Below are 25,137 nucleotides of genomic sequence, written 5' to 3' on the forward strand. Positions count from 1 at the left end.
TGTTTTACGTGTGGGCTAGTTCTGGTCTATCATTCCTGTTTCATATCACAGGAGTCTCTCTTTATGAATGTTCCTGACATTTAGATTATTCAGTGTCCCTCAAAACTTGCCTTTGCTTTATAAGTTTCTTTGTTTGGAATAATCATTCATCTACACCTGACCAGATTCTATCTATTCATTGTTTAAGAGGTATTGTCCAGAGGCACAGCTCAAATATCACCTTAATTCTTTAGCTCAAGCCCCATAGTATGTCTGATGGTATGACATTTCCTACTGTCTATTATAACTACTTTTATATGTCCTATTTCCCTTAAAAAACACTAGACATTTTAAACATATATGTATATATGTCTAAGTAAATAGATAGTATAAACTAAATTATATATAAAACATTTTTAATCTATATCATGGTGTCTTTTGTTTTATATATACTCTAAATGTTTTAGTACTGAATTAGTGAATGTTGCTATACATTATATACTTGTGACTGTTTTTATATGAATTCTATGAAGTAGTATAAAATTCTATTTTTCTGGCTACTTTTCAGCTAAGAGATGCAGATACCTATGAGACACTAGTGAGCTCAGTTAACAAATATGAAAATGCCTGTTGTGTGTTAGGTCACATTATTGTCCCTAGGATTACAGTAGAGAAATTGTTGCTTTTCTGGAGCTTAAATTTTAATGTGGACATTGTCTAACAAAATGAATAGTAAATAAAATAAATAAAAAATTAGTAGCATGCCAATTAGTAGTAAGTGCTAAGAAAAACATAAAGCCCAGTGTAATATTAATAGGGATATTTATTAGTTTTTTCGGTTAAAGAAAATGAACAGAAAAATAGAATATACATATTCTTTCTTTGACTTGGTAATATTATTCTTAAAGATAGATAATATAATAATAATAGTAAAAGTGATACTCAATGTGATACTAATTAATTGTGTCTGTATTATTTATTTACCCCATGACCCATTATACAAAGGCATGCTTTACAAGAATACATAGAAAAATAAATTAAAAAATCGTAATTAAATAACAGGAACTGAAAAATGGTAATATAATTGAAAATTAAGGCCAGGAAGAAAAGTAAAGCACAGATAGGCAGTATAGATACATTGAATCCCCTTTCAAAGTTCTTCCAAATGACTAGCATTGTTCATAACATTTTATTGGCAATAGACTCATGCACAGGTCTTCCTAGGCCTGCTTGTAATTGTAAAATCATAATTTAGGTAATTTAGGTAATTGTTTTGAAAGCAAACAAATCTTAATGATCATTTCAATCCTATAATTACAGTATGGTACAAAGAGCGATACAATGACCTGGAAAAATATGTGTGTTCCCTAAAGGATAATGACTTTATCATTGAACACTATCACCCATGTGCTGCACTTACAGTCAAGCATGTAAGTAAAAACCACTTTGGAAAATGCGTATGTACCCAGACTGTTAAAAATCTGTAGAGGGAATACAAAATTAATAATTCTGTGTTTTATGGTCTTTAGTTAGAGAAATATGGAATCCCTTTAGACCTTGGATTTTCTCCACGGGAAAGCATACTGCTGTATGATGCAATGGTACATGTTTGGCCAGAATGGACAAGAAAGCAGGTGTGTGAACATATACATCCAAGGGCTGATGTCTTAGTTCTTTGGCTGTGGCAGTCCGTGAATAATGAGCAAGTTCAAGGATGGTTTCTATTCTGGTATGGATAAAGGCAGTATGTTTCATTGTTAAGAATTTAAACTTCAGAGCCACAATGCTCCAGAACTGGGCAAATTAGTTCTATTTTTTAAAAATTATCCATATTTTCCCCTACCAAAAAAAATATCTACTTTGTTGTGGAATTATGAAGATGAACCTAATTGCTATTTATAAAATGCTTAGAATAGTGCCTCGCCATGGTAAAAAGATGTATTTTTAAAATAAGCATTTTATACATTTTTATTTCTTTTACCTCTAAGGCTAAGTGCAGTATTAAAAGCATGTAGGCGTTGGTATGTTCTAATGGAAACAGAATAACGTGTAACTGTTACATAGAGAACAGAACTGTCAGCCTACATGCAGTGAACTCTAACTGAATACAGATGAAAAAGACTGCTTCAGGGTTTTCCTTCATAACGGTGTGAATGGAAAACTGTAGAAGGGATGATGACTTCATTTTACTTGGTATTTGTGGGTCTTCATTTTCAAGGAGTTAGAACCTGAAGAATTCAGCTGCTTCAAGAATAAAATAGTCATCATGAGGACAGATGCCAAGAAATATGAAGAGGAACTGAAAAAAGAAATGATTCGTTGGGTTCAGCTGGACCCAAGCAAGGTAGTTACAACCATTTAGGATTTTCTTTTAATTTCATATTAATATGAAAAGGATCTGACTTTAGGTTCAGGAGAATGTCCCATAAAGCTCTTGAGGATTTGAAGATGTATACCCCATTGCCATGCTTTGCTATTCTAGCTTAAATTTAGTTAGCTAAATGTGGGAAAATGCAAAAAACCACTACTTGAGCATGTTTTTGGACAACCCGCACAGGCTGGTGCCGTGTCTTTTTTGAATCTCAAGTTGGGCTATTGCTTTTCATAGAAGACAGGACTTCTCTGGTTTCTGATAGGACTGGGTCATAACGCTGAATTTCTTCTCCAATATTTCCCCAAAGAAGGCCTTTTACCTGCTTTCTTATATGAATAGGTGACCAACAAGTTTCTGTCTGTTGCCAACAAACTAGAAAGATAAAAGAAATGATAAGTAGCACTTAATTTATGTTACTTACTGTAAGTTGTATTTTTTTACTTTACTTATTTGTGATGATAAAATCCTGATGATACTTTACTTCCTGAAGATGGGTCCTACTGCATTTCAGTGCACGAGCAGTGGCCCATATCTCTAGTTACCCAGGGCTGATTCACCAGACTTTTAGAAGAAAAAGAACATGGCCCCACTCATTTACATTTACTGACATGTAATGTCAAACAATCTTTACTACTGGGGGCCCAAAATCATGGTTAAAATGTGATTACTTCTTGATCAGTTCAGGAAATGGAAGCAAAATTTTAATCCATCCCTATTTTCTGCATTCTCTTTCCACGTGAGAAGGAACCCATTTTTTCTTTTTATTTTAATTGCACACTGACTTGGGCAGACTACCTGATCTGCGAGCCTGAAAACCACCAAATGTGAAGGATTGCTATTATATAAAGTAGAGGTTTTCAACAGTAGCTGCTTATAAAAAATGCAACTTATAAATTCTGATTTGATTGGCCTCATATGTGGCTGGAGCACTGGAATTTTAAAAAGAGATTCTAGGAAATTTAAATGTGCAAACAGGGTTGAAAACCTTTGGTTTATCATTGCTATTATCTGGCTTTTAACACACTGGGATATATAGATACCAGCCTAGATCAAACTTAACTTTACTCAGTCCTCTTGATTTACAATATTTTAGGAGGTGGCAAATCCCTAAGCTCTAATTAGTTCCATCCAATGTCCTCTTCAGTAGGCACGAGTCATAGATATTTCCCTTGGAGCCTATGATGTACCTTGTGGCAATGAGCGATGCCATTCATAACATGAAAATCCCCTTCACATGTATTGTACCTGGGCTAATAATTTTCGTTGGACATTTTACATTCTTTTCACCTAAAATTTTAGTTTTAAACATTTACTTTTCTTAATTTTTAAATTTTAGATATTTTGTTTAAAATATTATTTATAGACCAGTAGGGTATATATAGAATATCAGATGAATGAGTAAATGAATAAAATTATTCCTTAATTTTATTTTTTTACCAGGCACCCTCTGGTATCATAATCTAAATTCTGCTTTTACCTAATATTTATGTGGCCAGCTTTTTCTCTTGCTATATTATAATAGTTTTATTCTATATTACTTTTAATTAGAAGACTAGTTATAAATATTACCTTATCCCGATTATTTGACTTGATTAACTTAAAGTTGTTTTGCTTTTTCAATTTCAAGCCACCATTTCTTTGTGGCCTGATATGGCTTTGATTAATGGTTTATTTTTACACAGTTGGGGACATCAACACATTTTCCAGTAGTGAATTGAGATCCCTCTCAGCAGATATTTAACATAGTTGACATACTTTAGTCTTATGGTCGGTGACAATCTTTTCTCCTGTGTTAGCATCTGTGATGATTTCTTGTTCATCTGAAGTTAAAGCCCAAACATTCAAGGATGTTTGTTCAAAAACTCTAGTTTTACTATATTTAGGAAGAACTTTCAATGTAAGTGTCATGTTTCAAAATTTCTTTTTTTTTTTTAACTTTTCTTTGTGTTTTTTTCTATTCCTCTAGTTGATTTTTTTTTTTTTTTTTAGCCACATCTTTTCCTCTGTGGGCTCTCTTGGTACTGTATGTATTTATTTATATTTTTCAGAACTTTTTATTCTGAGGTTATTGATCTACTTCCAAGTCCTTATCAGCTAATTCCAACATCTTTATAATCTTTTATGTTTATCTGGGATAATTTTCTTTCCTCTTGAGAAGGGGTCATATTTTCCTTGTTCCTTCCTTATATTTTATTTTGTGGGATTGTCTTCTTTTTGTTATTTTTGGACCGTGAATGTTATATTGTGGAGATTCTGTATTCTGTTATAGCCCTCTGGAGAATTTAAAAAAAATTATCTTAGAAGGTAATTATAACTTAAACTCAAATTACAAATCCTGTCTTTTGAGTGACAGCTAAAATCTCCATTCTTTCACCCTTAGTTAGGATGTATGGAGTTTGTTTTGCCTGTGCGCGGGTCAATCGATAAATTTGGGCTTTAGTTTATTCATAGATTTTAGGAATTTTCTTCTGTAGCTCTCTCCTTTCTGGAATTCTCTCCTCACTCTAGTGGCTGTTGTTCTTAGCAGAATTTTCTGTTTCTTTATTTACAGGATGGGGGTGGGAAAGGGTTTGTGAACATTTTGGCTTAGCCGCGTGTCCCCAGGCTAAAAGCCAGGAAGCTATGATTTTCCATCATTTCCCTGCATACACTCCGCCAGAACCTGTCTGCTTTTGTTTTACTTTTCAGGTTATGGTTTGGTTGCATTTTTCCTCAAAGTGGCAGATGTTACCTGCAAGAGGGTGGGGTCCACGAGGGACTCATTCACCTGTAACAAATGCAGAAAGAAGCAGAACTCTTGCTTTTCTCTTTTTGTTCTCAAAGAATTTCTCTCACACTCCTGAAGGAGAATATATATATCCTACTAGACAGCCATAATGTTCTGGAAATTCCACTGGGACTTTTCATATGCACTGACTTATCTCTTTCTATTCCATTTTACCTATAGTATATAGACTGCCTACTGATAAAAACATAACTACTTTTTCTCAAAACATTGGGCAACAGTATCATCAAGAAAACAACCCTTCTCATTTACCACAGCAATTTTTAAAAATATTTGGCTTCCTCTACTGAAGCCGCAGCTATTGAGGTCTAGTGGGAGCCCTTTCCCAGGCTGCAGGCCAGGCCCGGGGAAGGCTGGGTCACCAGGTTCTTGAAGAGTAGATCAATCTCTACCTTCGAAGAGTTACAGGTGGCTCTGAGATGTGTTTCTTCAGGGTGAGTCAACGGCTGGAGTAGAAGGAATGAGAGAATGGAGCGACGCTTGTTCAAATTTTTTATGACAGATTTATTTATGATGTATAAATTGAATCATTCAACATAAATGAAAAATAAGAAAACACGGTACATATACTTTGGAAAACTGGAAGAGTTCCCCTAGTGTTTTATTTCTCCTTGAGCTTACACTGAACTACACACTTCTCTAACCTCAACAGTTATAGATATTTTTGATTTAGTGTTCGATTTGTTGTGTCTCTCACAGCTAGGTTCCTAAACACTTGGGGAGTTAGCTGAATTCTCTTCCATAATTATATTTGTTCACATTTCTTAGTTTTCTCAGGATAACCATCTTTTGTACCTCTTGTTTATAGCCTCCTCAGTCCTTCCCTCCTAACATGAATTTGGTGATGAATTTGTACAAATTCATAACATACAATTGGTATGTGTGGAATTTTGAGCAATTTTAACTCTATTTATGTTAAAGTCTTATTTCCCATACCCTGTGCTCACCCTGTTAATAGCCAACATCAGTGTCTCATAATCTCTGTGCACTTCCATAAACACCATAGGTATGATTATAACATAATTGAAATATATCATTCAAGTTTTCTTAGATTTTTATTTTATTTACAAATGTACATGAATTGAATATAATTTCCAGCTTACTCCATGAAAATTCACTAAGCCTAACCACTATGATTTTCAGTTTCAAATGCTAGCTGATTGTGTCATCTTCTCTTCACAATTATAAATATTTAATGATTTATCTTACTTATAATAATTTTATTCAGGTGAATCAGTTACTAAAGTACCTTAAGCCTCAGACTTTTGACAGTGCAGAAGCTAAAAAGCAAAGAATGTTTCCCTATTTTGTGGAAAAACTTAAAGAAATGAATAAGCTGCCTGCAATATTCTTTTTGTAAGTAACATTTACTTAGTTTTATACTTAATGTCGCATGAATTTGAAAGATTGTTGAAAGCAATAAATATGGATAACCTTTGATTCATAATAGAATTTTAAGAAATTTTAACTCTCTGTCAAAGTCATACTTAATGATATCAAGCTGGGTATAGGATGAGAGGAACACCTCTCAGTCAATTATACTTCAAAACCTAATTGTATAGTTTAGTGCAGTAGAATTCTCTGTCCTATCAATTATTGAAAAGTTCTTTATACCATCAAAATAAAATAAAGGGAAAAGGGTAAAATGCACTGTGCACTTGCCAAAAGACAGCATGCATGGTAACACACATGTATTCCATATGCACACATATGACCTCGCTGTATTTGTTCTCTGGGTTCTTTGCAAATGTGGTTACATCTAAATTCTTCATTAAAAAGGAAAGACCTTCAGTCTGCTAATTTTCCTTTTTCTGTTTTTCCCTTCAAAGCACTAAAAGAAAGGTTAGATGGGACTTAGTGACAATATCATACAATTAGTAACCGTGTTTTCATTGCATTTAAAATACAGATTTTCCTTAGGGAAATATTTAATCAAATTTATATGGATGGAATGAGCTCACGCTCAATTCATTTTACTCTGCTTCTTGGTGCTGGGCCCAGGATTCAGGGATGCAGACACAATCTGTGACTTGACTGCCTGTAAGGAGTTGATTCTAAGAAGAGTGGTGTGTGTGAACTTGAAACAGATTCAGTAGTTTAGCTAGTCATGATATACAGAGTTACATAATGTTTCAGTATTCAAGGCATTCTGGATACGTTAATAGTGAATATGAGGAGACACTTGTCACCTCTGGGAGCATAGGAGAGTAAAATAGTAAATTATTAGTTTAAAAGTGGCCTGTCCCTTAAAGGTATAACATAGTATACATTTGAAATAAATATGCGATAATGGCATTAGGTGCTTCAGAGTTTAGTGGAAAGAGATATCAGTGGGCTAGGGAGGTTATAGCCATTTTTACGCAGGGGTTGGGTCTCAAAGGGTAGGTATTCTAGACGAGGAGGAAAGAGAAGAAATCTAGATCTAATTTAATCCATCCCATTTGAAACAAAACAACTCTCCAAAACAAACAAACAAATTAAAGGTAGACTATGAATAAAACTTACATGGTTATATGTAATCTCTCTCTCTCTTATATATGAGATATATCTATAAGATATACGAGTGTGTGTGTATATATGTGTGTGTGTGTGTATGTGTGTGTGTACACACATACACATAAGATTGATGTGAAGGTGAAATTTTTAAAGATGCAGATACTTTTTTAATTTAGATTCAACATTCACTCAGTGGAACTATCAGCCTCACGACTTCTTACAAATTTGATAATCAAGCAGAATACTCAGAAAGGCCCAAATTCTGAAAGAGAGAAGATGAATTTGAACAAAAAACTATGGAAAGCAGTAAAGTCTCAAAAAAGAAACTATGCTGTGTGAGTATTTTTACTTGAGTTGTGAATTTTTAAAGTTTAAAATGAACTGTATGAGTTTTCAATAAATTTTTTATAATTCAAACTTTTTATAATGTGATGGTGTGATTTTTTGTCTCTTTTATATGACACATCAAGTTAATTGACTAATACTTCACTTTTTGGAGGACATCCAGGAAAGGGCTTTTTTGAGTATTTTATAATATTTGAAAAATCATATAATAACTTGCAATAATTTTCTTCACTGTATTAGTTTCTTTCTTCTTTCTTAGAAGTGCAAGTTATACTTTTGTTTTTCAGGAATTACAAATTTGCCAATTTGCTAGAAATAAATTTTATAATTGCTTACATTCACTTTTAAAAGATAGGCATTAAAATGTCAAATAGGTCATTAGTCAAACAAGTTCACTAGCATAATTGTCTTTTAATATAATACAGGAAATGTTATTTTTTGTATTTTTATGCTTTATTGTCTTAATATAAAAGGTACAAATATGTGAAGAAATGCCTCTATTTTTGTTTCATCTTGGTGTACGAATTAACCTGGGAGACATGATGTAGGAATTTTGTTACATAACTTTGATCATTGTTACACAATTCTCACCCTCACTCAGAATTCTTTTCTAGCATTTGCCCTACTGACTCTTGAAAGAAATTATAACCATAATGCAATAAATATCTTTTTTGATTGTTTCCTGAGCTGGAAGTAGTCATACAGAAGAGGTTTGAGTCTTAGAAGAGTGGAAATTCAAGTAGGATGGCTGACACAGACCTGTTGCAGTGACCCAGCAGCTGGTCACCCTCTGTGAGCCGTTCTACCCAAGCAAGGATTTATTAAGAGGTACCCCGATATACCTCCAGGCTCATTTTGGCATGTGCAGAAAGTCAATTCCAGGCTATGTTAGAAAGAAGACAGTCTTGCAGATAAAATTATCATATGCTTCTTCAACTATAAAGAATTTGCATTTTATGCAGGTGTTAGGAAAATTGATTTTTCTATCAAATTTAATGCCAGAAATATTGTTCCACTGGAAACAAATTGATGTTTCTCTTCTCTTCCTTGTTCTCTAAAACACAAGTGGCAAACACAAGGCCCACAGGCCTAATCCAGCCCTCCACCTTGTTTTATTCAGCCTGGTACCTTGTTTCTACCCAGTGGCAGTGCCAAGCTCCTTGCACCTAGTTAAGGAGTCGTTACATTATACAGTCCTAAAATTATATTAGGTCCTTTGAGGGCAACTGTGAAGCTGATGTGGCCCTGGTGAAAATGAGGTACAGAAAACCTTCTGTACCTCTCCTAGCTCTCATGCTAACCCTTGCTCTAACATTAATTAATTAATTAATTAAAAACATATTCTTCTTCTGGATGTAGGAAATAAATTAAAATTTGGTTGGCATGAGAGATAGGAGAGGTACAGGAGGTTTTTCTCTTTTGTGTTAGGTGCATTTTAATGAATATATTGAAATATACTTTAATGGGAAGATGATAAAAGAGACAATTGAGGTAATTAAGGCCTGATGAATATTCTCTAATAGGCACATTGTCTTTCAGGTTTGAATTATCTGCAGTTCTTTTCGCCTGGTATTTATATATGTAAACTCAAACTTAAAAAAATAAAAGAGCAAGCTATAATCAATGTATTTACTGATTTTTGATATTTTTTATATTCAGATTTTTTAATTCAGATTCAGGTGCTAGGATTCAAAGAATCATTGTATTGGGAGCTGAAATAGAGGAAATGACGAAAAACCTTAAGAAGCATTATGCAGTGACCACAGACTGTACTTATGCAGACCAAACGGTTGTGGATAAGCAGGTAAGGGAAAAGAAACAAGGGTACAGTCAGGTGTCCAGGTGGGCTTGTTGACCTGCTAGGGCTGATGTAACAAAGGGCCACAGAGTGAGTGGCTTAAACAACCGATACTTATTTTCTCCCAGTTCTGGAGAGTGGAAGTTGGAGATCCAGGTGTTGGCAGGGTCGGTCCTTCTGAGGGCTGTGAGGGAAGGATCTGTTCCAGATCTTTCTCCTTGGCTTGCAGTAGGCCATCTTTCTGTATCTTCATATCTTCTTCCATTTTATGCATCTGTGTTCAAATTTTCTTATAAGCACACTAGTCACAGTGAATGAGAGACCACCCTTATGACCTCATTTTAACTGAATTTACTTTGTAAAACACCTCTATTCAAATACAGTCACATCTTCAGGTACTTGGGGTTAAGACTTTGACATAAGAATTTTTGGAGAAACACACTTTAACACATAAAAGTATACATAGTGTCTATATTGTTATATGGAATTTATAAAACATACAACATAACCTACAATAATCTTGAAACAATCAGTTGGAGCCTAAACTTTGAGGCTAGAAAAATTAAGATAATTTGCTTAAGTTTATATAGTCATTAAAAGCAGCTCAAAGAATTGTGCCAAAGTATAATTCTGATATCTATGAAGTTGCATTTATTAGTTGAAGTTAGTTATAACTATTTCTATATTAAAAGATATATTAAAAGTAAATGTAAGACCATTTTTTCTGAGCTATAAGCTTAAGCAACAACTGGCTAAAAGAACCTTAAAATCATTTGTCTTTCTTCTGGGAGTTCCTTCTTATCTGTTTTTTTAAACTATCTGGAACCTAGTTCTTCCAACTGGTAACTGTGGAGTTAGGATGTCTTACACTTCTCCCTTAAGCCACACCTCATTCAGAAATGTAACTCTAAAACACGGAGAGACACCCTGAACAATGAGTGCTCATTAAATGTTTGCTGGTTGACCTAATTGTTCATGTAGTAGTCGGGGAAATGTAGTTATTACTATTTTATGCTTTTTTGTTTCCTTGAGTTACGGGAGAGAGGCAGAAAATGAGGCAGAATGAGAGAAAAAGGATGAAAAAGAGAAAGAAAAGAGAAGAACAATATAGTGACTGACAAAGTATATAGAAATAGACCCAGAGGGTTTCAGAGAGAGGGGGGGAATAGAACAAGAGAGAGGGAGAGGGGGGAGAGAGAGAGAAACAGTGACAGATATAAAGATAACACCTAAAAAAGATAGACAAGAAGATACAAAGAATGAAAGAGAGAGAGAGGACAACCAACACTGATCAGAGATGACTGGAAGGGCTCATGAAAAAGAAACCCAATAAGTTACCATATTTTTCAGACCATAAGACACACCTAGGTTTTAGAGGAAGAAAAAAGAAAAAAATTGAAGCACAAAATGTGGTCAAATATTTGATAACATAAATAACATAATATTTTACCAATGTAAATGTAAACAGAACTCAACAGCAGCATCAACAACCATTATTCCTCCCAAATTTGGGGGGAAAGTGCATCTTATAGTCCAAAAAATATGGTAGATTTGAATTAACAGCAAAAATAAAACAATATTAGGGTGGTAACAAATTAAACTAAGCTGAGAATTTAATCAGGGATGGGTTTTGGTATTAGCCTCAGGGCACTCTGGTCCCTCACCCCTCTTATCTTCCCCCTTCGTCGGTGTCTCCTCATTTCCTGAGGAGGAATCTCCTCATTTCCATTATCTTCTCCTCATTTATCTGGAGACCTTAGTTCAGTTCATTAGAGCCATAACCAGTGATTCAACAGTTTGAAACCAAGGGTGCATCTCAACCACTCAGTGGGTATGGGAAGAAAATAGGGTGCATGTTCCTGACAAAGAAATAGATGAAGAAAGCATCACCGTGATTAAGATTGGGTTACCTTTTCTTGTATCAGATATCAAACTTTGAATATCAGGCACTATGAAACCATTCTACTAAAATACCATCCATATATTGGGCATTTTGTAGTTTAAATAGGCTTTGGATTCTGGCCACAACTATTTTTAGAAGTGTGTCCAACTCCGCATTGATTTCTAAACTACTTTTTAACTCATGACATCATGGTTAAGTTGGAGGATAAATGCTTTAAGTTGACACTGCAGACTCTTTGTTTGGGATATTTCAGACTTTATCAAAGATCTTATACAGACTGAAAGGAACAAGAAAAAGCTACAAACTGCACAATCTGTTAAGGCGGGGCATCGGATATCATCATGGTTTAATGGAATATAGACAAAGACAAGTTGTCGAGATGCTTTTCAGACTGAAGCACGTCAAGGTTGGTGAACTTGGAGGATAACTTTCCTGAAAGCAGTGCCCTCATTTGAGCAGAGGCCTCAGTAGGAGGGAGAAATGTACTCTGACATAATTGCTCCACTTGGAGGGATGTTCTGCTAACATTTTAGCATATTCTGTTCCTTCAAATATATTTTATATAGTTAATATATAATGTATATGCAATTAGGGATCCTGTCTGCCTTGCCTAATAGGATATAATTGTCTATTATAAATTAGCATTACATAATGAACAGTTTATGAGTACATCATAATATATGTAAAATTCATTTAAACATTCTGTTAATGTTGAAATTTTTGTTCATAAACATGTCAATATTTTGGATTATTGATGAGATCAACTGACTCTGCAAAGTGATATCACTGTTTCAAAGAGCAAAAGTAGTTTTCAAGGTCCAGAAATACATTGCTAAATTTCTTTCCTGACTTAGTCCATTTTTTTACTTCACCTTGACAAATTTTAGGTCTTATGGTTAAAAAATGGAGTCATGAATACAGTGCAGAGAGTGTCTTATATGACATGCACCCAATTTTCCATTTTAAAATTTTACTCTAGTATAGTACATTTGTTATAATTATTTAATATTGATTTGTTTTTATTAACTAAAGTTTATTCTTTATCCAGACTTCTTCAGTTGTTCCTCTAATGTCCTTTTTCTGTACCAAGATCCTACCCAGGATGCAACATTTTATTTACTTGTCAGACATTTTTAGGCTCTCTCACTTGTGACACTTTCTTAGATTTGCATTGTTTTTGAAGATCTTGATGGTTATGAGGATAATTGATCAGATATTTTTGCAGAATACAACTGGGATTTCAGTGATGTTCTTCCTCATGACCACCTGGGTCTATGTGTTGCTTGTAGGAAGACCTCAGAGGTAACATGTCATTCTCATCATATTTTATCGGGGTTATAGACTATGGACATGACATCACTATTGATGTTAATCTTGAGCATCTGGCCAAGATCATATTTATTAGACTTTTCCACATAAAGTTACTTTTTATTGCCCTTTTCTGTACTGCCCTCCTTGAAAGGAAGTTGCTAGGCACAACCCACACTTAAGGAGTAGGTAGTTCAGTTATACTTTCCTCCTTATAGTTGGACTATCTACATTATTTAGAATCATTCTGTACAAGAGTTGCATCTCTTTTCCTTCATTCTTTTATGAACACAAAATTTATTTATGTCAGTATGGACACATGGATATTTATTTTATACTTTGGGTGTAACTCAATGCTACTTTACTTATTTTCTTGTTCAAATTGTTCTACTTTCAGCAATCGGGAGCTCTTTCACTTGCTTTCTCTAACCCTTTGGTGTGCTTCCATCATTGTGAGTTGTTTGTTTTTGAGTACTTCCTTACTTTCTGGCGAAGTAAGATGCTCACTCATCTTGTATATTTCTTGCCCCAGCCTTAGAATAGGTCTTGTATCCAAAGAGCCCTGATTTCCTTTAGACAAGCTTGAGAAACTTACAATCAAAAAGAATCCAAGGAGACAGGCCCATTGAACGTTAGATGGTTCCCTGGGTGGATCCCGAAAAAGGACATTAGGTCAAACCAAGGAAATCTGGGGAAAGTATGAGCTTTGGTTAATAATACTGTGTCAATATTTTTTTCATTAGTTGTAACAAGTGTACAGGACCAATAGGATATTAATAACATAGGAACATAGGATATTAATAACATAGGAACATAGGAATATGTTAGAACATAGAAATTCCATATCATCTTTGCAAATTTCTGGAAATCTAAAAAGGTCCTAAAATAAAGTTTATTTAGCAATATGTTCTATATGTATTCAAGTATGTGTTCTGTGTGTCCTGGTTTCAGTGTTCTGTGAGGCTTCTTAATTTAAATCTGTATTATTGGACTTTTTTAAATACCTTCTATCAATGATGAGAGTAGAATTATGAGTTAGAAAGTGTTAAAATCTTATTGTTAATGTAAATTTGGTATTTCTCTTTGTAGTTCTGTTAGTTTTACTTTACATGTTTTGATATGTACTATGTTGTATAAGGAAATGGCATTAAAGATAAAGCACATTAAAAGCACTCTGAGAAAACAGACTCAGAGTAGTTGAGGGACTTCTGACTTGTCAAAAGCAAAATGAAATCCAGAAATAAGTGAAATTTTATCTTAAAAATTTTAAAGAAAATAATTTCCAATTTAGATTTTATATACAGCCAAATTATTTTTCTAGAATGAGAGCAAAGTGGAGAATTTCAGACAAATAAATACAGAGATTTTTGACCATTTTGCCTCATCAATTAAAAGAAAATTCAAAATTAGGCAGAATGGAAGTAATTTCAGAAAAATGAGAGTAGTTTAGAAATACATAGAGAGTAATCCTAGAAAAGTGCAAATATAGTTAAATTAAGAGTTTTATTATCTGAATAAAAATATCCACTTGGAATTTTTTAAAAAGCAAGATATGTTACAGTAGTGTATGTCTCGGAAGTCACAGTTATTTGAGGAAATGTCTAAGGGAGTATGAAATTATTGACTACTTTTGAACCTTTAAAAGATAAGTACAGATTATGTAAGTTTGTCAATACTCACTGAAAAAACAGAATTTGAATGTTCAACTTCCAAACCACAAAGGAAAAGTAAAAGCACTAAAACATCCAAATAAATTAAAAAATAGCCAAGAAAGCAGACAAAATGATTTTAAAACACTGTTACTATGAGTATAAAATGATAGCAAGTTCATCAAATATAATAACTACATTAAATAAACTGATGCATGTGAACTCAATGACTCTAATTAAAAGAAACATTTTTGAAGCTGATTAACAAAATATCTAATTAGGTGTTGATTATATGGGACATATTTGAAACATAAGAAAAAAGAATTGAAAGGAAAAGAAATGTAAATAAAAAAACAAAGAAAGCTAATGTGGCTATACTTATATTAAATAAAATATATGATAAGATAAAATCATTACTAGAGGTACAGATGGTCCCACTATTAGAAAGGTATACTAATTTAACATTTTTACAATGTAAAAATATAAAAAGAAAAAATCATAATGGAAATAAGAAAATACAGAGTAGATGGATAAGTAAACCACTATATAACCAAACTTATTTAGTGGAGCTAAACTGTTAGAGAAAATATATATATTTTGAAGAGAGAAAGTCTAAAAGAGAAGTAAAAAAGAGTACAAACAATCTCAAGTGGGGTTGGGATAAAATAGAGATAAGACATTCTTCGTGTTAGCTTCAGTTTTTACTAAGAAATGTGAGTTAAAATAGTATTTTTAAATTGAGATAGGAAAGAGAAATCCTAGGAAATACCCTTTATTCATATATTTTATCTCAATTCAAAATACCATTTTCTACTCAATACAACATCAAGTCACCTCCAAAAAAATCAAAATGCCCCATCAGATCATTCAGCTTCAATTCATCGCCTCCTAAAATTAGTTTACACACTAACCAAAGCGGTTTTATAGATATTAATTATATCATGTTATGCCCCTTTCTCTTAAAATCTAAACTCCTTAGATTGTTTTTTTTATGCTTGATGTGACCTGGTTCCTGCTCCCGCTCTTCGAATTTATGCCCTACTGTACTTTTAGAAATGTTTTTGTATGAAATAATACTGCTTTTACAGCCAAGTGCTTTTATTTGTGCACAATAATTACAAATTTACTGAATGACTCTGATTTCACATCATTTTACAATCTAAAAAGGCTAGATAATTATATTAAGGAAAACACAAAAGTGATTGCAAATCTCTGAGTTATTCGAAAAGAAAATGTAGTTTGTATTTTTGGTGACATTGGCTTCCCATTTTACTCAAGAAAAATGATTTTAAGGGAGTCTAATCTAATCAATGTTTAAAGACTATGCATACATTTATGTATTCTAGGTTAAATTTATTTTTTGATTTTTTTTTACCCTTCACCCTTAGGTAATAACAGCTACCTCCTCCCTTGCTTTGGGGATTAACATGCCATGTAAATCTGTTGTTTTTATGGAAGATTCTGTTTTTTTGGATGGCTTGCACTTTCGACAGGTATTTATACAATTTGCCTATATTTGTATACATAGGGATTGGGAACATCTATTCGGTAAGCCAAAAACAGACCATGTTTATTTTGAAATTTTGGGGGATAAATTCACTTATTAGGTCAAGTAATTTTTCAGAGGTTTATTTGAATTATTTATTGATTTTAGGAACAGAGGAAAAGAGTGGGGGAAAGAGAGGGAGAAACATCGATATGAGAAAGAAACATGGTAGGTTTCCTCCTTTATGCACCCCAACTGGGAGTGAACCCACAACCTAGGCATATCCAGACAATGCTCTAACTACCTGGGCTACCAGGCTACCAGGTCAGGACCTCATTGCTTGATTCTTGTATGTGCCCTGACCAGGACTTGAACCTGCCACCTTTTTGTGTACAGGACAACAGTCCAACCAACTGAGCCACCCAGCCAAGACACCCCTACTTTAAAAGTCATGGTCTTAAAACAGAGTCATTACTAAAATAGCAAACACTTTGATAATATATTTTTAAACTAAAATAATATTTTAAACTTTGCTAAACTTGATATGCCAAGCAATAAAGAACTCTCAAGATTTTTGCAAGTAATTATTTCTTGTGGTATAGGTAAATCAGACATTAACCATTTACAGAGGCAAGATTTGAAATGACTTAAAAGTGTTATGTTATAATCTCTCTAGATGTCTGGTCGTGCAGGAAGACGTGGAGAAGATCTGATAGGAAATGTGTTCTTCTATGGCATTCCATTACCTAAGATAGAAAGGCTCTTAAAGTCGAATGTGCCCAAATTGAAGGGTCAGTTTCCTTTAAGCATTTCCTTGGTTCTCAGACTTATGCTCTTAGTTGCCAAAGCAGAAGACAAGGAGGATGCCAAAGCAAAGGTACACTGTTTTATATTATTAAATTACCTAACTAAATATAATCATGTAAGCTCAATTTTATCATAAAAAATTACATAAACTGAAGAGAAAAAAATAATAAAGAGAATAAAAACTCACTGTAACATTTGATTCTACTTTATAGTCCCCTTATTCAACAAAGAAACTTGCTTTTAATTTCACACATTTAAACATGTGGAAAATTAAACCCATGCTTGTCCTGTTATAATAACCCCAGGGCTTCATATATATCAGAAAACAAACATTTTAATGTACTTATATCTGGTCTCAAAGATTTAAAAATAAATTTCAAAGAAATAACTAATGGTTCAAAAACAAAAGATGCTTCATAATGCAACATTCATAATTATTGATTTTCCATTTTTATACTTTATTTTACTTTTCACCTCTCATGCATAAAGGTGAATTATTTATCTTTCCCCCAAGTTTTTCATGCTATTTTCAATTACATACACATGCAATATAAAGCATTATGGAATACCTAATTATAAGTATAATAATTACAATAATATAATACATCAATATTTAATGCCTAATAAAAATATGTCCTGTGCTATGTGTAGTGCATACATATATGTAGCACTCTGTTCTACAATAGAAATGTTTAGTTGTCCTTTGGATATCACATTTGGAAGACACACTATAAAATTTGCTTAATATCTAACTTGATATTTTGATGTATATACGTATAGGCATTATCAGTTCTCCAGCATTCACTGGTGTCCTTCAAGCAACCAAAGATCAAGTGCATGTTAAAGTTTTACTTCATATATTCTTTACAATTCTTGATCCGAGAGGTAAGATGTAAATCTATTTCCACTAAATTAAGATGAAAGTACACATGCTTAACTCCACTGTACTAAATTGTCCTTTATGAACAACTTACTTGTTTGATATTTCTGAGATCCAGAGACTGAGGTTAACATGTCAAATTTAATTTATAGGAATACTTGAATCAAGAATGTATTCCCATCGGATATTCTGGCCTTGTGTCCCATTTGCACTACCATGAACCTACAAACTTTGTTTTAGTAAGCTTGCTGAAGAAAGGCATATTTCATAAGTTGTGCATTCCAACCAACATAAACGGTAAGCAAATATTCCTTTACCAAACTTCTACTCATTAAGTTGTGTGTATAAACACACACACCACACGTGTTTACATATATCCATGTATTCCCCAGAATACATCCACTTTGGATGGCGTGATTTTCTAACTGCGTTCTCTTAATATAGTTTAAACATTTTTCTTATTTTATATTATTAAATGTTTATCAAAATATTATTAACATATGCATGATATATTTATAAAGTACTATAAGTATTCTAGTTACCATTTAATGTACTTTAAAGTCAAAACACAAATCCTTAGAATAATAAATATTATTATTGTAGAATCACAAAACATTTTAATATGTATGCACATATCAGTTGAAATAAATTGCAATAATAGATGTAAAATCACTCATTTGTCCTTTTTGTATCTGGTCATTGATATCAAAAACAGGCCTTTTTGTGATCTCCTCACATTTAGGTCCTAATCATTAGCTCTAACATAGTAAAACATAAAGATAATGCTTCAATGTCAAATATTAACTGTAGAACTATATTAGCATCACAATACTGTCCTCTTAAATGATGCTTCCCTTTTAAAAATCATAAATTACTTTTCTCTATAACTGTAATGTAATGAAATTTAATTTTCTGTAGAGAGAAGTAAAGTGATAGGATCCAAATTCAAACAAACTTAAATATATATACTGTAATTAGTGCCCCATTGTGAATTTTATTTTTAGTAAATTACCAACTTTTAAAAATGACATGAAAAATAATGAAACTATTATATACTATTACCTTAGAACTAAACATAAAGCCTTTAATTCATTATTAATCTATATTTTTTCATGAAAGATCATAGAAAGTAGTGTCACTAAATTTTACTTATTTTATAAATATGGTGAGTTATAGGAATGTTAAAGAATTAAAAAATAATGTAAACAAAATTTGCCCAAATGCTACTAGTATAAACACATAAAATTCAGGTGTTTTTTGTTTGTTTGTTTCCTCAAAGTCTGGAAGCTTCACTCTTAATGCTCCGCATTTCCCCACTAGTGTGTCAGCTGTGGCTTGTTTCCAAGCTCTTCCATGAGTAGATATATGTGTGGGCATAGCACTGTGCTAAATGCTGTGGCTGATTAAAAATCCGGAATCACGCATAGGTTTTCCCTTGAGATTTAGTACCTAAAATACTGCAAGAAATACCAGGAGCATGTCAATAGGAGTAGTTGTGAGATTATTTTTTGGACCTTACTGTGTGCCAAAGACAGAGTGGGTATGGGTTGACATGTGGCCTTGAAAGGCAGATAAGGAATTTGGAAAGCTGTGTAAGGGCTTTCATTCCTTAGTAGGTTTTGAAGAGACGTGGAAAAAATGAATGAAACAGATCAGCAAAAAGAAGATTTGAACCCCATGATGGAATCCGGAGCCATTCCAGAGCTAAAGACCATGTGGCAAAGTGGCAGTTTTTTTTTTTCTCTTTTGGTTCCTTCAGCCAAGAGTGGATCCAAGGATACCGGAGTCTGTGTCAGTAGGATGCCACCTAGTTTGCATTACTATAAAGTAATATTGTGATTTATTTAAGAGTTTGCTAAACATCCAGAAAGTGGCTTTAGAGAAAGAGGGGAAGGGAGGGAACAGGAGGGAGAGAAACATCAATGAGATACATCTATAGTTGTCTCTCGTTTGTCCCCAACTGGGGACCTGGCCCACAACCCAGGGATGTGCCCTGACTTGGAAGTGAAACAGCAGCCTTCAGGTTCACAGGTTGGTGCTCAATCCACTGTCTCACAACAGCCAGGGCTTAAGTTTAGATGTTAAGAACTGACTCAGTATATTCCTTTCTTTTTTTAGTATATTTCTAAAATGATGAATTTTGTTCTCCAAAGTTTGGAAAATTAAATGCTTTATTTTAAACAGGCCAAAAGAGATTTTCTGAAGATGTGATGGAGACCTTAGTGGTGGTGTTAGCAAATCTTTTTGGAAGACGGCATCTTCCTCCCTGTGTGAACAAATTTGAAAATAAAAACTCTCGTTCAATGGTAAGAAAAAATATATACCATAACCTTGCAATTTTACTTAAAGTCTTTCCATTATAACATGCAGTGCAGTCATATTTCCCCCAAAACCAAGTTTTGCTGTCATTTACTAGCATTATTTCTTCATCGCGCCTCAAACAGTTCTTGTTTTATACAGCGACTTCTCAGATGTGGAAAAAGGTCGAGGTCTTTTTAAAAATGGAAAACTTGCCCTGGCTGCTGTGGTTCAGTTGGTTGAAGATTCAACCATAAACCAAAAGGCTGTGGGTTCGATTCCCAGTCAGGGCACATGTCTAGATTGAGGGTTCAGTCCCTGATTGAGATACATAGCAAGAGACAGCCAGTCAGTGCTTCTCTCTTACAGTGGTGGTTCTCTCCCTCCTTCCCCCTCTCTCTAAGATCAATAAGTATGTCCTCAGGTGATGATAAAAAAAAAACAGTAGAAAACTTTATGTCTATTAGAGGTTTTTAGCAAGTGAGTAACATAGGATTTTTTTATTACATTGAAGATGATCTCAATCATTACATTTAATGGTGAAATAATGGCCATAGTAACACTTAACCTTGAAATAAGAAGAAATGAATGCCCAATTTAACAGCCATTTGAAATTATGGGGATTTTACTCATGGCCAAATGACAAGAAATAAAAGTACCGTATAATTATGGGAAAAGTAAGCACAGTGAATATGATGTACCATAAAGTAATTTAAAGCCAGATAGATTCTTGGACCTCTCCCCAGCTCTGCTAGTTGGCACATAGGTGGCATTAAGCAAATTTCTTTATCCAGGCCTGTTACTTACCTATCATCTGGAAATCATAGTAGTACCTATTTCAAAAGATTGCTGTAAGGATTAAATTAATGAATATATGCAAAGTGCTTACAACAGTGCTCGGTAGTTAGGAAGCATCCAATAAGTGTTAGCTGTTATTTTAGCAATTATTTTTATTTACAGAAGAAATGACTGGCTACTGAAAAAGCAAAAAAGGACCACCAGGAAAATGATAATGATTAGTGACAGTTTAGTAAGGTCTTCAAATACAAAAGAGATATAACGGAATTTTAGTTCTTTCATATACTAAAGTTGTAAAAAAATGTAAAATAATCCTTCCAATGGTAAAAAATGAATATTAACAAGATGCTGTAGTTCACTTGTTAGTACGGTAAATATTGCAATTGATAGTTATGTTGACAGGACTGTAAATAGATATGTCCTACCCTTTAATGTAGTATGGTTACTTCTTTGAAATTATAAGAATGATATAATCAAATTATATCATTGCATAAATTAATTACATAAAATATTATTTATTAGTTTTTTTTAGGCAGTTGTAACAAAGAACCACCAATTGCCTTAAGCAACAGAAAGTTACTGTCTCCGTTTTGGAGGCCGACGTCTAGGCAGGGTTGGGTACCTCTGAAGACTGAGGGAAAAACATGTTCCACGTCTCTCTAGTAGCTTCCAGGTGTTCTTTGGCATTCCTTGGCTTATAGATGCATCACCCCGATCTCTACCTTCATGTTCACACGGCATTCTCTTTGTGTACGTGTCTCTCTATCCAAATTCCCCCTTTTTGTGAGAATACCCATCACATTGAATTAGGGCTTCATCCTGTCACAACGAGTTATATCTGCAATAACCTGATTTCCTAATGACCTCACACTCTGAACCTCGGGATTTCAACCTGCAGTTTTTTGAGGGACACAGTTCAAAGCATAACATTTGATAATTATTTATAATTGAAGACGGGATGCCAGCCCTATATCCAACAAAAAGAGCATGGTTAGAAGAACTTTAACAAGCCTGTATGTGGCAATACCATGTAGCCACTGAAGGTCATCTTTTCAGTCTTTCACGATGGGCCAATTCTGTCTTTTCAATTCCATGACATGGGCCAATACTCCAGATACAATGATGAACATAAACATAAGACTGAAAAGAAACTGAACACTACAACACAATTTGTATAAACCAGACCAGGAGGAAAGATTATACACCCAAATCTTCAAAACATATATTCCTGGGTGGTAGGATCAGACGTGATTTTAGTTTTTGTATTTACCCTTTTATAAATAATAGAATTTATACTTAAAATATTTGTTCATCCAGACTTTTAAATATATTATGACCGTTGTTCTCACAGACTTCGTTAATCCTCTGGCTTTAAAAAATAGTTCCAGTCATTGAACCCGTTGTTCCCAGGTGGTGCTAGGTGATCTTCCCCGGGGATTTGCGGAAGTGATAGAGGAATACAACAGCGTAATCCAAAAGAATTTTGGTTCCTTCCTCCTAACAGTCTCTAAGTTGGCCGACAGGACAAAAGAATCCCAACTACCTCTCTCGGAAATTGGTAAGAGTATGAATGTACATAAACAGAATGTAAATTAATTTTAAAAAATGTAAATATTTTTGATAAAACTAAACTTTAAAAAATAAGGACAAAACTATTGCAAAAAGGATACACAGGAAACTATCATAATTCATCAGATCTATGCTGTGGAAATATATACTGAAAACATTATTTGGAATTAGCCAAGCCAGCATAGATTTGATTTAACACTAAGTACTTAAAATATTTCTATATTTTGTGGTGTCATTATAAGCTAATAGACTATCAAATGGTCTAAATTTATTATAAAACATTTCCTTTTCTATTGATGCTATTTTTTAGTAGATATTGATGCTCTTAACTAGAGAACATCAAACTTTCAAGTCTGAATAACTATGAAAATATAACAAAGATTTGGCTCATTTACTAGTGGTCATCAGTGTGTTCTACTTCCTTGAATACTATGGGGGCCATTAAAGAAATTAGGTCTTTGCACATGTCTTTGAGGACAAGACAGAATAAATGAAAAAGAATATAAAAATATTTTTAAAAATCAGTAATGTGTGCCAGATAAAGCAAAGGGATTGGAAGTAGAGAATGCACTCAGTGCTCCAAAATAGAAAGATGGAAGGATTGAGAGGTAGAAAGAAGGTGATGGAATTCTGTTTTCCAGAAGAAGTAAAGAGAAAAACAATTGAGCAGTAAGGGCTGATTTGGGTTATTCACACTTCTGGGTAAAGTGTTATATCGGAATGTAGAAGGCTTGTGAAGGACAAACTAAAAATGGTCAGTTGATTCAGCCATGGGATGAGAAAAGCAGTTATGTGTCAGCTTCATGGAAAAGAATGTAAGTGCTCCCGGGCAGTTTCCTACATTTGGGACTTGATGGTGTGAATGCCATTATTTTTTCTTTTCTGCTTTTTCTCTGAGATGTTTACTGTGTTAGGTGGAATAATGGCCTCTCCTCAAGATGTCTAGATCCTAATCCTGGGAACCTGAGAATATGTTATGTAGTGAAAGGGGAGCTAAGATTGCAGATTGAATTAAATTTTCTAATCAGCTACCTTAAAATGGGGGCATTATACTTTTTTTCCAGTATATATGTATGGCCCAATGTAATCATAAGAGTGCTTTTCCGCAAAAGAGAGAAGCAGAAAAATCAGAGTTAGGAGGATGCGCTGTTAGCAAGATTTTACCAATCATCAATTGCCTTAAACGATTGCCGGTCATCACTGGCTTTCAAGATGCAAGGGACCACAAGCCAAGGACTGTGTAGCAGCCTCTAGAAGCTGGAAGAACCAAGGAAACAGATTCTCCACTAGGGCCTCCAGAGACCAAACAAGCTCTCACTATACCTTGGTTTTGGCTTAGTGAGATCCATTTCAGACTTCTGATGTATAGAACAGTAAAATAATAAATATGGGTTGTGTTAAATCACGAATGTTGTGGCTATTTGCTGCATCAGTATTAGGAAATTAATATAATTTTAAAGAAATGACGTGAATGAATAATAGTGACAAATACAGGCATAATTTTTCTAAGTTTTTGGAAAAAGTTGAGGTGAAATTCATATAATATATAATTATATAATTTCTAAGGACTGTATTTAGTAATACAGTAATTCAGTAGCATTCTATAGTAATTCAGTAGCATTTTGTGCAGTAAGATGTGCAACCACCACCTCTAATTAAAACAAATAATGTCAGATAATTGTAACTGTTAAAATGCAGGGTTACTTATTAATTAATTGTAGTCATAAATTTAATTTGGGGGGCTTAAGGGTCAGACATTAAACCTTTGTATTTGTCTTCTGTACTTGGGATCAACTGAAAAATGTATGAGGGAGTAAAATGAACAAAGCTAAATCAGACACACGGTTCCCATTTTTAGTCAAATGTGTTTCACAAAGCATAGCCTTGAGAGAAGCTGCACTTTCTTGGCTCCCAAATGAAGCAAGAATGTAATTCTTTCTTATACCTCTCTTTCATAATTCTCTCTAAGATACCATGCATAACAGAGATAATAGTGGAATGTATCTTCTTAGTCATCAGGTAGACCTTGAGCAGAGATCGAAGACAAACAGAAACAAAAAGATGGACAGAATGACTGGCAGAGGCAGACACAGAGAAGTGTGTATAGGAAAGGCAGAGATACCTAGAGGAATAAATATGCAGAATGACACACAGAAACAGAGAGAGACAGAGACAGAGATTAAAAGAGAAATATGAAAATTGGAAAGGGACAAACACATGGACAGAAAGGCAAAAGAGGGGCAGACCTATAGCAAGAGATTAATAAAGAGAGTGAAACAGAAAATAGAGACACAACAATACAAAGAAATATAAACAATACAAAGAAAGGTAAAAAGAACAAACATGATAAAGGCAAAGAGAACAACAGAAGAGAGGCAGTGTGTCAAAGAGAAACAATGAGACACAGAAACGAGAGTGGTGTTGTCATAGAAGGAAGTCAGAGTGAGAGGAGATAGAGGAAGGAAGGTAGAAGGGAAGACGATAGGTAGATAGCTAGCGAACCATTTGAGATGGACATGACAACAGGTCCTTTTCCCAAACTCACCGCTCAGGCCTGAGGTGACGTGGTTGATCTCCACAAGACCTAGAAATGTTCTTCTATTGCTTTTGCCTCCTGATACATGAAGTAGGAATTTCTTTCCTTCTGTTGGCATATGAATAA

General features: G+C 33.9%; 1 protein-coding gene across 1 annotated transcript in view; it reads left to right on the forward strand.

Moving 5' to 3' along the window:
* Positions 1–25,137, forward strand: part of LOC118995338 (probable ATP-dependent RNA helicase DDX60) — an 83,960-nt gene that overhangs the window by 47,419 nt on the left and 11,404 nt on the right. The window contains exons 22-34 of the mRNA XM_037058249.1: positions 1,300–1,409; positions 1,509–1,613; positions 2,198–2,323; positions 6,367–6,494; positions 7,811–7,969; positions 9,639–9,783; positions 11,934–12,086; positions 16,026–16,130; positions 16,800–17,000; positions 17,711–17,815; positions 17,963–18,107; positions 19,995–20,120; positions 22,321–22,464. Coding sequence (XP_036914144.1) covers positions 1,300–1,409; positions 1,509–1,613; positions 2,198–2,323; positions 6,367–6,494; positions 7,811–7,969; positions 9,639–9,783; positions 11,934–12,086; positions 16,026–16,130; positions 16,800–17,000; positions 17,711–17,815; positions 17,963–18,107; positions 19,995–20,120; positions 22,321–22,464 — 1,752 coding nt within the window. The remainder of the gene's footprint in view (positions 1–1,299; positions 1,410–1,508; positions 1,614–2,197; positions 2,324–6,366; positions 6,495–7,810; positions 7,970–9,638; positions 9,784–11,933; positions 12,087–16,025; positions 16,131–16,799; positions 17,001–17,710; positions 17,816–17,962; positions 18,108–19,994; positions 20,121–22,320; positions 22,465–25,137) is intronic.

Source organism: Sturnira hondurensis, unplaced genomic scaffold (genome assembly GCF_014824575.4).
Source record: "Sturnira hondurensis isolate 20B ecotype Veracruz unplaced genomic scaffold, ASM1482457v3 Scaffold0010128, whole genome shotgun sequence".
NCBI lineage: Eukaryota > Metazoa > Chordata > Mammalia > Chiroptera > Phyllostomidae > Sturnira > Sturnira hondurensis.